General features: G+C 45.3%; 1 protein-coding gene across 1 annotated transcript; it reads right to left on the bottom strand.

Moving 5' to 3' along the window:
• Positions 1-6,366: 6,366 nt before the first annotated feature.
• LOC147963581 (uncharacterized) lies at positions 6,367-7,355 on the bottom strand. The gene is made up of 2 exons (XM_087529627.1): positions 6,518-7,355; positions 6,367-6,374 (listed from the first exon to the last, which is right to left on the bottom strand). Exons 1-2 carry the CDS (start codon positions 7,353-7,355, stop codon positions 6,367-6,369), a joined length of 846 nt encoding a protein of 281 aa, XP_087385753.1.
• Between the last annotated feature and the right edge of the window lie 7,160 nt (positions 7,356-14,515).

The following is a 14,515-nucleotide window of genomic DNA, read 5'->3' on the forward strand; positions in this document are numbered from 1 at the left end:
CCAGAGTAAACTTCCTCGAATAGATTTCAAAAGAAGCATCATAATGGACAGAATATTCAGCACCGTCCCTCAGCGGCAAGATATAGCATGCGTCAGACTGTCGACCCTGATAACTCAATTTTCCTTGTTGTTCTGCTGCTGAGACTACCGGTCTCCTGTTACTACAATCCCAATAACTCAGACACCTAGCATGAAAAACAAAGGTTCCGGGGCCAAAAATCTCCTCCAGCTCTACCGTATGGAAACCTGCAGAGATATCAAATAACCAGCATTGCATCGCTTTTTGTAGGTGTCTCCTGATGCTTTTTACTTCTGAAAGATGACTCCTCGAGATAGCCTGCAACTGAATCATATTTGAGTGACCGGCACAGTCTTGGTCTGAATAGGTGATCCAAATGACTGATCTTATAAGTAATTTTCGGCAAGCACCACCAGGTTTCTCTCGTGAAATTTGGATCAATAGGACCATGAGCACAAAACTGAAATTCCACTGTCCGTGTCTCTGACCATAACTGTACTTCTTGGCAATTGTTTGAAAATAATGACCACTGTAGTTTCAACTGCACACTTTGGCAACACCTCAAGTATTCTTTCAAAGAATTCAGAGCAGCAGAAAAACGATCCCTCACATACGTAATTTTTGGCTGCGACCTTGTGTACTTCAGTTGCGCACCTTCGTGAAAGCAATCAATCGATGACCATGGGCATGATCTGCACATGCTCTCCTTGAATTTGATTTGTATAGCGTGATCAGCAATTAATTTGAGGAATGCCAAATCCCAACCGGAACGACCAGCTTCACACGATACTGGACTATCATCTTCAGGTTGATCTTTTGCATGAACTTTTTCTTTGCTCTGTACTGTTCTCACTTCCCCTGAACCAGTATCCTCAGTCAGTTTATCCTCTTCAACATAATCTGCATGAAGTACTGCAGTCATCTCCATCGCGCTACACTAGTAGAAAAGGGGCCAACGGTCCAGGCCGGGGCAGCCCATTAGTCCCAGTTCAGACCAGAACCGGGACCAATGGGGGCATTGGTCCCGGTTCGTGAGCCCAGGGGGCCGGCCGGGTCACGTGGGCCATTGGTCCCAGTTCGTCTGGACCTTTTGGTCCCGGTTGGTGGGACGAACCGGGACCAATGGGCCTCGCTCCTGGGCCACCACTATTGGTCCCGGTTCATGCCACGAACCGGGACCAAAGGCTCCTCTTTAGTCGCGGTTCATGCCACGAACCGGGACTAAAGGTTTGGCCCAGAGTTTAGTCCCACCTCGCCAACCGAAGGGCGCCCACACCTGTTTATAAGCTCGTCCCTCTCTGCGTTGTTGAGCTCCTCTCAAAGTGAAAATAGATACACTTATAGAGGAAATTGGACCTAAATTCATAAATAGAAATTAATTATGAATTTATGTTTAATTTTCTCTATAAGTGCATCTATGTTCACTAACAGAGAAGTTTTTATTTTTTGTGACCTAAAAGAAAAAAGAAATCACTAAAAAAACTATAAGTATTTAGTTCTAAGTAGAAATGAAAAAATAAATAGTAAAGTTATTCATAAACTAGTGATTCACACAAATCTTAAAAAATTCAAATTTAAACTATTCAAATTTTAACTATTCATAAACAAATTTTGTGACCTAAAATAAAAAATGGGGAGGTTTAACTGACTCCATGTAACCCTAGATCCCCCCCCCCCCCCCCGGGTAAACATCGTGCCCCTCGTCTCCTGTTACCATCGATCCTAGACGCACAGTTCGGGGCCCCCTACTCGAGATGTGCCGGTCTTGACACCGACTGTAGTGCTTTCATTGAAAGATCCACTGTGCCGTCGACAAAAAATCTGGAAAAAAATACTTATATTAACAATAAGTATTTTGTTATAAGTAGAAACAAAATGAAATCAATAAAGCAACAAAGAAAACAAAGAAAAAGTGTGTTTTCAAATTTGAAAACTAATGGCATTAACAAAAAATTTATAATTTTTCAAAAACTAAAAGCATAAAGAATTAAAAAATAAAGCAAAAAACAAAGGAAAAATGAATAATGCAGAAAACAAAACAAAAAATCTGGAAAAAAATACTTATATTAACAATAAGTATTTTGTTATAAGTAGAAAAAAATAAAATGAATAAAGCAACAAAGAATAAAATTATCAAAGTATTTTCTGTTCAAATTGGAAAATTAATGACACTAACAGAAAGTTTATAATTTTTATTACCTAAAACCAAAAATAATAGCTGAAAAACTAGTAAGTATTTTGCTGTTAGTAAAAAAAACAAAAAACTAGATTTTTTTTTTAAAAAATGCCGCATACTGGGCCACCACAGCCTGCATACGGCTAGAAACCCGCTAGTTGGGCCAGGATGCAGGCCCACAGTAGGCCCAGTAGGCCCACAGGCACAGGGAGTGGATTTAGGCCCGTAAGCCTGCAGTAGAGAGGAGCTCGAAGTGGTCGGCTCCGCAGGGCTTATAAACCACTCCGAGCTCCTCTCGGCTAGCGAGGTGGGACTAAACATCCCAACGCACCGCGACAGTTCCAGTACACGCCCTTTGGTCCCGGTTGGTGGCACCAACCGGGATGAAAGGGCGCCTTTGGTCCCGGTTCGTGGCACCAACCGGGACTAAAGGCCGCCGCTTCCCGCCCTTTGGGCTGCCGAAAAGTGGCCTTTGGTCCCGATTCGTGGCACAAACCGGGACTAAAGGGGTGCATTGGTCCCGGTTTGTGCCACGAACCGGTACCAATGGCTTTGCTATATAAGCAAAGACTTGAGAAATTTTCACATTTCCCTCGCAGTTGCCCCCGACGACGCCGAGCACATCGACGCCGCCAGGCTGCCCCGAGGCCGTCCGCCGCCCCTGCCGTCGCCCCCGACCGCGCCGTCGCCGTCGCCCGTGCCTCGTCGTCGCCGTCGCCGCCCCGTGCCCCCTGCCTCCTCACCGTCGACGACGTGCCCCTCACCGTCGCCGTCGCCCGTGCCTCGCCGTCGTCGTCGCCGCCCCGTGCCCCCCTGCCTCCTCGCCGCCAACGTCGTGCCCCTCCTCGTCGATCGTCGCCCCGGCTTGCGTAATTTCCTAATTTAGAATGTATAGTTAATTTAGTTGTATAGTTAGGATGTATAGTTAATTTAGATGTATAGTTAATTTAGTTGTACTTAATTTAGATGTATAGTTTAGATGCAAAAGTTAGATTTTTTTTCTGTTCATATTTTTTTGGGTGATATTATTGTTGCATATGCAAAAGTTTGTGTGTTCATATATATGCAAATAATATGTCAATTTTTTCATAGAATTTTTATGATTTTTTTGTTGTAATTTTGTTCATAGAATTTTTATTTTGTTCATAGAATTTTTATTATTTTTTTCTGTTGTAATTTTGTTCATATTGTGTAGGAATCTGAAAATTATGTATGATCAAAGTCATTTATGTATATGTTCATATTTAGAAGAAAAAGAAGGAGAGAAAAAAGGAAAATAAGAAGAGGAAGAAGGAGAAGAAGAAGAGGAGAGAAATAACAGGAGAAATAAATAAGAATATGAAAAAAAAGAAAAAAAAGAGGAGAAGAAGAAGGAATAGAGGAGAAGAAGAAGAAAGAGGAGAAGAAGAAGGAAAGAAGAAGAATTCTTCTTCTTCTCCCCTATTATTCCTTCTTCTTCTCCTTTTTTTTCTTTTTTTCTTCTCCTTTTCCTTTCTTCTTCTCCTCTTTTTTTCTTCTTCTTCCTCTTCTTATTTTTTGTTATCGGGTATGTCATTGTCGACATACCCCCCCTCCCCGATAACTTTTAGTAATTAGTACTACTTAGAAAGTGTTTAATGGAATTAGTTAGAACTAGGTAAACTGGTTTATTTTACTATAGAAGTAGTTTATTTTTAGGAAGAAAATTAATAGAACTAGTTTATTTTTTTAGTTAAAGCAATTATTCCCGCATCGACGTGGACGATGCCTATCCCGCATCCTCGTCGTCGAGTCGGCGGCGGACGACACCTACTTGACCAGATGGGCCATGTCCGGGACTGGGCTCCGCCGGGGTGGTACTGGGAGGTGCTACCTTCCGGGGGGCGTAGCTTGGTGAGGAGCCAGCCCGTCGTTGACCCGATCCTTGTTTGGTGTTGGTCGCGTGGGTCAGTGACGGTGCCGAGGCTTCCGGACACCGCGGAGGTGGTACGTCACCGTGTCAGCGAGGAGGATGAGCACGTCCGTCGCTACATGGTTGCGTTGGAGGGCAGGTTCGAGAATACCTCGCAGGTTCTTCAGGGATCTCACTGGAGCTATGATCTTGTGATGGTTCCTTCCCTTTGGGTGTCCACCGCCCGCGCCGATACCCGTCGGGCACTACGGTTCTAGCTGTACTGGCGATATGTATGATATATAGTATTCGACGTGTATTAGTGATAATATTCGATGTACGGACACATGGAGATGATGTAGTTTTTCTTATAATTGAAGGAATCCTAATTTGAATACTACTTTATTTTGCGATTTGATTTCTCTTATTGAATGCTCAAATTGGAGAGCACTATGCAAGGCATATGCATATGATTAGTTGAATAATAATGATCTAATTTAGTCTTTGAATTATGAGCGTATAGGAAATGTCATCATCGGACGACGAAAGTCTCCCGGGGGAGTGCGACTGGTGCCACGACGATCGAGGTTAGTGTGACAGGCCTCACCTGGACGATGGTCGGCGCTTCAGCATTAAGCTCGAGGAGACCTTCGAAGTTGAAACGGTACGCAAGGACGACAAGTGTTTTTTTTTCATAATTAAGCATGACTTCAACTATTTCAACGTGTAATTTTCATCTTTTACAATTCGAGTATAGTTTATCCCATGCCATGCAAGACGCTATGTCTTGGAGAGGATGGATTTTGAAGACCATGAAAATTTTGAAACGAAGAAAATTCACCTAAGGACCCATCATGATGTGGATTTTGAAGTAAAGTTGTATAATGCTGAGAGCGTAACCCATTTTGGTTGCAAAAATTGGGAAGCATTTTGCAAATTGTATGGTTTTGATGAGGGTATGCTTGTCACCATGGATCTTGGTGATCCTGAAATCGAGCAAGGCAATATGGACATTTGGGTCCTTGTTGATACTCCACCAGTTCTACCGCTATGTGAGTTTCTCAAACATAGTTAATTATTAATTAATTTATATTGTTCATGTCAAAATAGTTGACAGTTTATTTCCATTGACAGCTTATTTTGAAGTATCAAAGAATGTGCAGAAGACTACACCGATGGCTCTGAGTTAACTTGCAAGGAGAAAACTCATCTGGTTGGATTTTGTAATGATCTTGAGAATTACAATATCTACAATCGAACTCCTCAACATTATGGTCAATACGTACCACTAGTGCACGTGTTGAACTACGGTAACTACCATGGAGATACCTTAGTAAGATTTTTTACTATTACGACATCCGTGCATCTTTTTGCATACTTCTAAAACTAGTACATCATTGCTAACTACGAAGTTATTACTATGTTTTTCAACAGAGAATCCCAGAGGATTGTGTGCCTCATTTGATGTATCAGAATGGCGGCAGCCTTCGTGTTTTGAACATATATCCAGGTCATCCTACGAATCTCAACTGTCCATACCGGATTTCTAAAAGAAGTGGGGACATGACAATCAAAGGATGGAAAAAATGTATGGACAGTTGTAAGGAGCTTCTTGGAAACAAAAGGAAGCGAGGCGCTATAATTGGAGACAGGATGATCTCCATTCTTCATAATGGAGAGTCAGGGTCTATATTGTTTTATGCTATTTTACCTTAAGTGTGTTTAGGTCCTACCTGATACTGATGATCATGTGCTAAGAACAATTATGTAGGGTTGGGTTCGATGACTATGAGGATGATGATCGTATGACTTATTATTAATAACGAGTAGAAGTTGTATGATGATGCTTGATTAACTAGTAGGACTTGTTATTATATATGATGATGTATGATGCGAGCATGCATGAGTTATTATATATATATTTGCAGGTGAAATGAACATAGCAGTAGCGTAGGTAAACCAAGGATGAAGATATAAGAGATGACACTTCTTTCTATTAGCTAGCTAATAACAACCTAAAAATAACCCCTAAAACCTCAGCTCCAGCCAGCTGCTGACGCGTGGAAGCCTTTTGGTCCCGGTTTATGTCATCAACCGGGACCAAAGGCCCCCCTGCCTGGGCTGCCGGCAGCGGCCACGTGGAGGCCCATCTGTCCTGGTTCTGGTTTAAACCGGGACTAAAGGGTGAGGGTATTAGGAACCGGGACTAAAGGCCCTTATGAACCGGGACAAAAGGCCGGTTTTCTACTAGTGCTAGCATCTTGAATTTGTTCCTTTTCTTCAACATAGGAGCTGAGTGCATTAATCTCCTGAGAAACACGCACTGGACCAAGTTCTGTTGGAAATACTTGAGATGGCGCACACATGATTCCATGTGTACGTGATGCATCTTCCTTCTCATCATGGTTCAGCGAGGCATTATGCAAGAAAACAGTCTTCGCAGGATCTGTACCGCTACTGTCTGCATCGGTTCCATTACCAGGGCCCTCTCGGGGAACATGAGGTCGGAACGACGGCCACGGGCTAGGCCTGAAGAGGGATCCCATGTGATTGAACTGTACTTGTACAGGCGGGGGCCATGGTTGATGTTCGAAGGAAGGCGGGCGCAGACGCTCAACGATGGCAGTGTCATGTGTCTTGTCGGTACTGTCGATGGTGGCGGTCAGAGGCTTCACCCAGTTGCCCACATAGGCGGGGCATTCTGCCAAGCACTTGGATGGCGTTGGTGCAACCAAGTTGCTGGGAACAAGGAGAACGACGATGTGGTCCGCCTCGCTCAAAACTTGGGTGGAGGTGTGGATGGAGGGAAGTGGCGAGTCGCCCAGCTCCCGTGCGCTGGTCTTGAGGTCGACGTCGGTGGTGGTTGCCACTGGGGTGGAAATCTCGGAGGCGACCACCCGGTGGATGAGGTCAGCCACGGGCTCCGGGTGGGCAGTTGTGGCAGCGTCGTGGACCTCGTTGACGCTGGCGATGGGGGCGACCTGGGTCAGGCACTCCGTCAAACAGGTGACGGGCACCATCTCGATGCAGACCCAGGGTGCATCATGGGCGACCGTGGTGGCCTCCTGGGCCTTGGTGATGGTGGAGAAGACGTCGGGGACGACCGCCGGGGCTCTGGTGTCGTCGGTGAGGCCGCCATCGGCTATCGTGCCCATGGGGCAAGCCGGCTGCGGGGTCGAGACGCCCGTGAGGATCTTCAACATCCGCGCGTGCTGCTTGTCCACGGCATCGTAGCGCGCCATGGTCCGTGCGTGGTAATCGTCCAAGTAGGCCTTCAGCTCCGGGTGCATGGTGGTGGAAGAAATTGATGAACTCAGAAAAAAAATTGAGCAAAAATTGGACGAACTCGGGAGAATTTGTGGCGAATCGGAATCGGAAGGGTGGAAGGAGGCTATGATGCCAGGATGTTAGGAACCCACTCACGAATCACTCGAATTACTCCATTATAGGAAGATTAAGCTCAGATACAGAGATTAAGGAGGGAGGAAGGGTACAGGAGGTAGGGGAAGAGGAGGCCGCCGTTGTCGTTTCTGATCCAAGCCCGGATGGCTGTTCGCTGTGCTTGGTCTGGATACTTGTAGTCTGTCCTCCTTCGATTGGCATCCAGCCAGGCCCAGCCCATGAGCTGATGGGCTTGCTGCTTGGGCTGCTACTGGTGGAAATTGGGTCGCTGACATCGTGCCACCACGTGTGCCCGGACATGAACATGTCGTCTCCGACTGGGAGCAGGACGGGGCGGCACTTGACGCCGTGCATGTCCGGGCCGGAAGAGGCCGTCTCGGAGTCGACGTTGTGGAACATCGTCCCGCGCTCACTTGAGGCGGAGATGATGATGTTGGTGCCGTAGGCGGCGAAGGCGAGGCTCTGGTAGTTCTCGGTGCGCGGGAAGCGGGCCACGGGGCGCGGAAAGCAACGCGGCTGTGGGGGGAATTCGTCGTCGTCATCGCCGTTGAAGAGGTGCTTGAGATTCAGCCTGTAGATAAAGTAGCCCTCCTTCGAGTCGTAGACCACGACGAAGGGCCGGATGCGGTGGCGTTGCCCGGCGGCAGCCATCGCTTCCCCACCCGCCGGAGAAGATCTCTGTTTCGGGGATTCTGGGGTAGGGCTGGTCTGGTCTCTCTCTCTTCTTCTTTTTTGACAGGTCCTGCGCGACCGGGCGGTGATTATAGGTAATAGATGCAATCGGAAAGTCTAATTCTTCAGCATACTTTATGTTCCTTATTTTTGTTGGGGTTTGCCGCCATGTGGACATGAAAGATACGAACTCCTACCGCCTTCGTTCCATAGTTAGCCTGACTTTCAAACAAAAAGTTAGCCTATTAAAAACGACTTATCTCTGTCTCTACTATACTTTAAAAATACACTTTATACAGTGTTTGTTTATCTACCACTACTGGAATTTTCATATACACCGGATGTTTGGCTCTTCGCCGAGAGTCAAACCACGGGCACTCGGCAAACATCCATATACCGAGAGCACCTATGCGTTGGAAGTGGCAGAAAATCACGCGAGGAATGATTACATGAGGGAGGATGCATAGTAGAAAATTGAAAACGGTATCAATTCTGCGCATCTGCCACGATCATCCCGTAAAAACCGGTCCGCTGTCCGAGACGGAGGTTCCGCACGTGAGGATCGCTCGCTCCGACTCGCGGTCACGAACGAGTAAATCCGCATCAATACATATCAGCGATATTCACATTATCCATGAGTAAATCAAAGTGCAGCATTGGAGGTCCTAGTTTTCAAACGTTCTATACATTATTTAGAAAGTCGAAGCAATTTTCGAAATATGCACGGGCAGCCAAAAATCTGGCTACAGAGTCTGTTTAAGCCCTCTTACCTTCTCTGGGTGGGCATTAATTCTTTGTGACATGCAAATCCCAATCTGTCTCTCCTTCCTCTCAATGCACGCGTATCCTTTCTCTCAAGATGTTTGATACACAAATAAACTACTTTTGTCTCATGGTATCATGTAGAACAAATTCTCATATATAATTGCTCGGTCAATTATTAAGGTAGACACTCAGTTTTTAGGATAGTCCTTCAACAAATTGCATGGGACAAAAAATAGTTATCCTCTCTATTCATGATTCACCACAACAACCAATATATCTGAATGCACAGAATTGCATGGCAATACTGGGCATATCGTAGATTGGCAAGTTATCAAATAAACTCTTGTTTGCAAGTTAAACATCATCGCTTTGGTATATCTCTGCCCAAAATGAAAGTCAATTTTTGAAAACTAAAAATAATAATCAAAAAACGTAGTGTTCCACAAAAAATAGAGGTCATACTTGCGGGCATATTTGGTGGCTCTAGAGCTATACAGAAATTTCTGCAATTTGTAAGTATTTTTTAAATCTCAGCATGGCGTAATCATCAATGTTGAGCCTCCTTCGGTATCTGCTCCATGTATGTTCAGAAGTAATTGAAATGTAGAGTTAGAAAATTCAAGATAATATGGGATCCAAACGAGCTTACTCCTCCTCGAGCAGCCTTGCGGAAACATCCCATCCCGTCCGCTCCTTCTGCCACCACCATCGGAATCTGTGCTACCGCCACAGGGTTTGAACTGCCTTGCGGTGTGCCAGAAGACGCATCCACAGCCGTAGCAGGACTCAAACTGCCCTGCGACACGCCGGTAGCAACGTCGGTCAAGAAGAAACCCATCGATGTTCTAAGCGCGGCGACCTGCCCAACAAACAAGACACACAATACTTTAGCAACAGAAAAGGAACAACAACATATTATTTGAATTTTCTGCGGCATTTCATTTGCATGTGCAACACAAACAATTATATTGTACAATTCTAGGAGACATTATTTCTCATTGCAAAAATGCAAACATCAAATTTTCTTGGGATTTATAACTACTTTTTCAAATAGATTCATTACACAGAATCTGCATTACCTTTGTACCATGCTGAGCATTACAATAAAGAATTGCATCAAGTCAATATATACAGACTACATATGCATTGCATTGTTTGTACTAAGCACCAATTCAACACGCTACACACAGTCGAGTGCGCAGATGAGGAGCGGCACCTTGGGTGGCGTTGGAGAGAAGCATGGGTCTCGTCGATCATGTGCCCATAGGGATGCTCATCAATGATCGCCATCGCGCCCCCTAAAGCACCGCCTCTGCAGTCCGAACCAAATCTGGAGTCGACGTGAATTAGGAAAAGGAAAGAGCTGTATTATCAACGGACCGATGTGATATGGAAGGGGATGTGAACGAGGTGCCTCTATTCTACAAGATAGTGGACACGCCTTGAACCAAAACGTAAGATGTAGTTGAATACATAGTTCACTTGAGCAGCCAAGACAAAATGATGTTGGAGCACATATTTCATTTCAGAATAACTTGGTTATTTCTTTTCATTCCAGAATAACTTGATCAATGTTGGCCAAGACAAAATGATGTTGGCCTACTCAAGTACACGACAGCCTAAGCTAGCCAGACTAAATTTTTTCATGTGCACGGCAGTCTAGCATTTTCATTTAACAGAAAACGATTTCATGTATCTAGGAGAAGCTTCTCTATATATAGTTTTCTTTCCACCCGAAACCATTTAGGCCGCACCTGGAATGCTAGATTTTTTTTCGACCCCTACAACTCTTTACACTTATATCATACCTGCCTGCAACAAATTCCGGGTGGGAAGATGGATTGTGGGGGAGGGGGAATTGATTACAAGCTGGATACCAGGATAATTTAGGATACCAGCAGAAAGAACACTTCTCAGAAACGACCATCCAAGCATGCGGTTGAAGTCTGCCGTTTTTTTCTATAAGGGGGTGTATTTTACAGTTGTATTCAACTTAAAAACGACGTTCCAATTGGGCCCTTAAATGGTTTTCTTTTGCTTTCCAAATTGTGCAGTATTTTGTTCACTTTTTTTTGCTTACTTTGCAGCCATTATTCACATGTGCACTTGATTGTCAAGTGTTTATATAGATGTGAAGCTTTCACTGTTTGCTGACTTTGTAGCCATTTTTCTGACCATACAACGGATCGTCAGCCGTCCTCTCCGCTTACCACATGCACCCTCGTTAGAGCAACTCTAACATACCCCTTATAACCGCGACCCTTATAACCGGGATAAGGGCTGAGAAAAGCGTGTTTTAAGGGCCGAAATCGGTTGCGGCCAAACAGAGCCCGCAAACACAAGCGGTAAAAGAGAATACCCCGATATTCTCTTTTACCGCTCAGGTTTGCGGGCTCTGTTCCGCGTGCTGCCGATTTCAGCCCTCAAACCGTAAAACCACACAACGCATTTGACCGCGATTTTGACAAATAAAACACAAATTCCGAGAATTCAAACACAGTTTTAGCGACTAGTTTCCGTGCCACAACCCAAAAGACATCGCATCCATATCACCCCATCATCATCATCATCATCACAAAATGAAATCTTCACCGCCACCATTGGCACCACCACTTGCCGAACCACCACCGAACATTGGCACTGCATGGCCTCTTGCGGCTAGCCTCCTCCTCTCCAAGATCCCCAACCTTGCAATGCATGCCATTTTTTGGTAACCTCATCCATCTCATTTAGATTCATCATCATGATCTTGTTCTCCTCGGCAAGAAGCTTGGCCATGGCTTTGTTCTCGTCGGCCATGGCTCTTCTATGCTCAATAGCGGCCTTGTGCATGGTCTCCTCCTTGAGTAGTTTCCACTTATCTTGCTTCTCTTGAGCCTTCTTCTCGGCCAACTCCTTTTGTGCCTCCAATGTCTTGATCACCAAAAGCTCATTGGACTTGACCATGTGATCTAGCTTGTCCCGCAATCTCGAAGTCTCCGCTTCCTTCTTGGTCTTGTCCTTGGCCTTCTTGTTTCCATCGGCCTTGTTCTTGTTTCTTCGGCCATCGTAATCTTCATGATCATCATCATCAATCTTGGTGAGTGCACCTCTCTTCGGTGGGGATTCCTTGCCAATCAACTTCCACTTCTCGCTTTCTTTGAGAAGTTCCCAACATTGCTCAAGTTCAAATGCCTTTTTGCTGGAAGCTTCCATCTCCTTGTACCTTTCTTACGCAGTTTTCTCCTACAAAATGAAAACAATGTCAAATTATGCAACCTCTCCCACGGCTACAAAAGATTTGCACAACTTGGGACGTGAAAACCAATTCACATAGTCGGCTTCAACGGTACCACTTGGGTGCATTGTTGACTTGCTGCAAGCATGCGGCCCAACAGCTACAAATTGGCTGGATCACGTCCCAACAACCATGAAGAGACCGAAAGGTGCGTGGCATCTGGTTAGGGTACTTTGCCATCATGCGGAGCTATTGATCCTCGATCCTTTTCCAATACCGCTTGGAGGTTTGGTCGGTGTCGGTGCACGCATCAAGAGACACCGATTCCCGAGCCTTGATCAAGACTTTATCTTCCAATAGCGTGTAGTTCTTCGATCTCGCGCGGAACTTGCTTGCGCTTCGTCGAACACCCCCTCGTCAACGTCCTCCACATCATCGTCCTCCTCACCATGCCCGTGCACGCCATCATCCATCTCATTCTAACTGTAATCACCGGTCGGGGCTTGATCGATGTCGACGGGGTTGTCGTCCAAAATTTGCACGAAGTCAGCCGTCGCATCATGCAAACCGGCGCTGCAATTTCGCTCGACAAGTCACGAACACATGCAATGGACAAAAGTTAAAGAATTGGAAGCAATCGAAGCATCATACCTCGAGGCCATTCTATCGAAAACCTTGGGGGCGGTGGCGGCAGCGCCTTCGGCGGGCATCCTCGGGGCAGCTCTTGCCGGAGCTATCGGGGGAGGTGTTGGCGGGATCGATTTTGTGGTGGTCTTCTTGCGCTTCACACCCGCAACCTTCCCTTTCTTCACCGGCGCAGGACGCACTGGATTCACAGCGATGTGTGGTGGCGGGGGCGGCGGGCGCGTGTCTCTCAACGGGGCCTGCGCCAGTGCCGCCCTGAACGACTACGTTGCCCTCCCGCTTGCAGGGCGGGGCGGCAAAGCCTTGAACGGTGACGGGCGCGAAATCACCTGTGACAAGATCTGCCGAGGGAATGGCTCATGGATGGCATCCGCGGTGATGGCCGACGTCTGGGAGGCTTCCATGGCGGTGGAGGGAAGCCCGAGAAGGTGCTCCGGTGCGGGCGGAGGGAGGTGATTGGTGGCGGAAGGGCGGGGAGGCGGGAACTGCCACGTGGAAATGTCCCTCCTGCCAAATCTCGTAGCCGATACAGGTCAAGCTCGGGTCGGCCTCCCACCCCATGAATCCAAAGGTTGAGGGCGAAGTTTTTCCGTGCCCCGCAATTTTTTTATAAGTGATACGGTGTCTGATCGGATCACTTTCTTCACGAGAAACCGTAAACGGGCATTTATTTTGCAGGTTGGCGCATTTTAAGGGGTCTGCTAGAGTTGCTCTTAGTTGTGCACCTTGGAACTTTTTTCTGAGGTCTCGGTTTGCCTAGAGATTTACTCCCTCCATCCTATAATGTAAGACATTTTTTGACACTACACTAGTGTTAAAAAACGTCTTACATTATGAGACAGAGGGAGTATATCTCAAAAAGATACCTAAATTATTTTGTTTTTGCAATACTAAGTTGTCTGAGAAAATCTTATAAGTTGACTTCAGAAAAGTGAACCCTCAGTTCAGTAGAAAGTACAACTTACATTTTTTACTGAAATTGCAACTAAGCAGAGATGTATAGAGTGCACTTTTTACTAAACTAAAGTTGCTCTTCGTAAATCAACTAAGACATACGAATCAAGTTTGATTAGACGGACCCAATTAGTACTCCAATGTGGAAGTACTTACACAATCCATACTTTACCTTCTCCCACTGAAGAAAACACATAAATTTTTAGAAGATACTCCCTCCGATCCAAAATAAATGTGTTGTAATGTTCATCATGGTATAACATGTTCCAATGTAAATTTTTATGCAAAAATATACCATGTATCTAAAAATGACAGTCTGGTACAACTTTAGCAGTGAACAATGAGTTGTTCAGGTATACACTTTTTTCTACTATGCAAGTGTACATGTTATACCATGTGAATATCCTTCTAGAAAAATAATATCATGTGAAAGTAGATCAAATCAAGCTCCAGGTAACTTAAAAGTAGAATCGAGCTGGCCTACATCAAGCACATTGCAAATGAGCATATCTAATAATCAAATTATGTACGCAAAAGTAGAATCGATGGTCTATTAATGTTTGTACGTGATTAGTGTAAGAGTTTTCATTCCAATACCAAGTCTGACAAGCAAATGTTGTTGACCTATTGTTGAACCCAACTTGCAAGAGACATTTGTCAATGGTCCAATTTATACCGAAGAAGATTCCACCAATATGTTTTCGTAATAACTAGAATCCACTATTACAATATTTATGGAGTGCACGCTATAGAGATCCTTAACATGATATTTAGAAAATAGAATATAAAAATACA

This window comes from Triticum urartu, chromosome 6A, assembly GCF_056163025.1.
Source record: "Triticum urartu cultivar PI428250 chromosome 6A, HENAU_Tu73, whole genome shotgun sequence".
NCBI lineage: Eukaryota > Viridiplantae > Streptophyta > Magnoliopsida > Poales > Poaceae > Triticum > Triticum urartu.

What these genes read in the sequence shown, in the direction of transcription:
- LOC147963581 (XM_087529627.1), bottom strand. Translation starts at nt 7,355, where the DNA reads ATGCACCCGGAGCTGAAGGCCTACTTGGACGATTACCACGCACGGACC.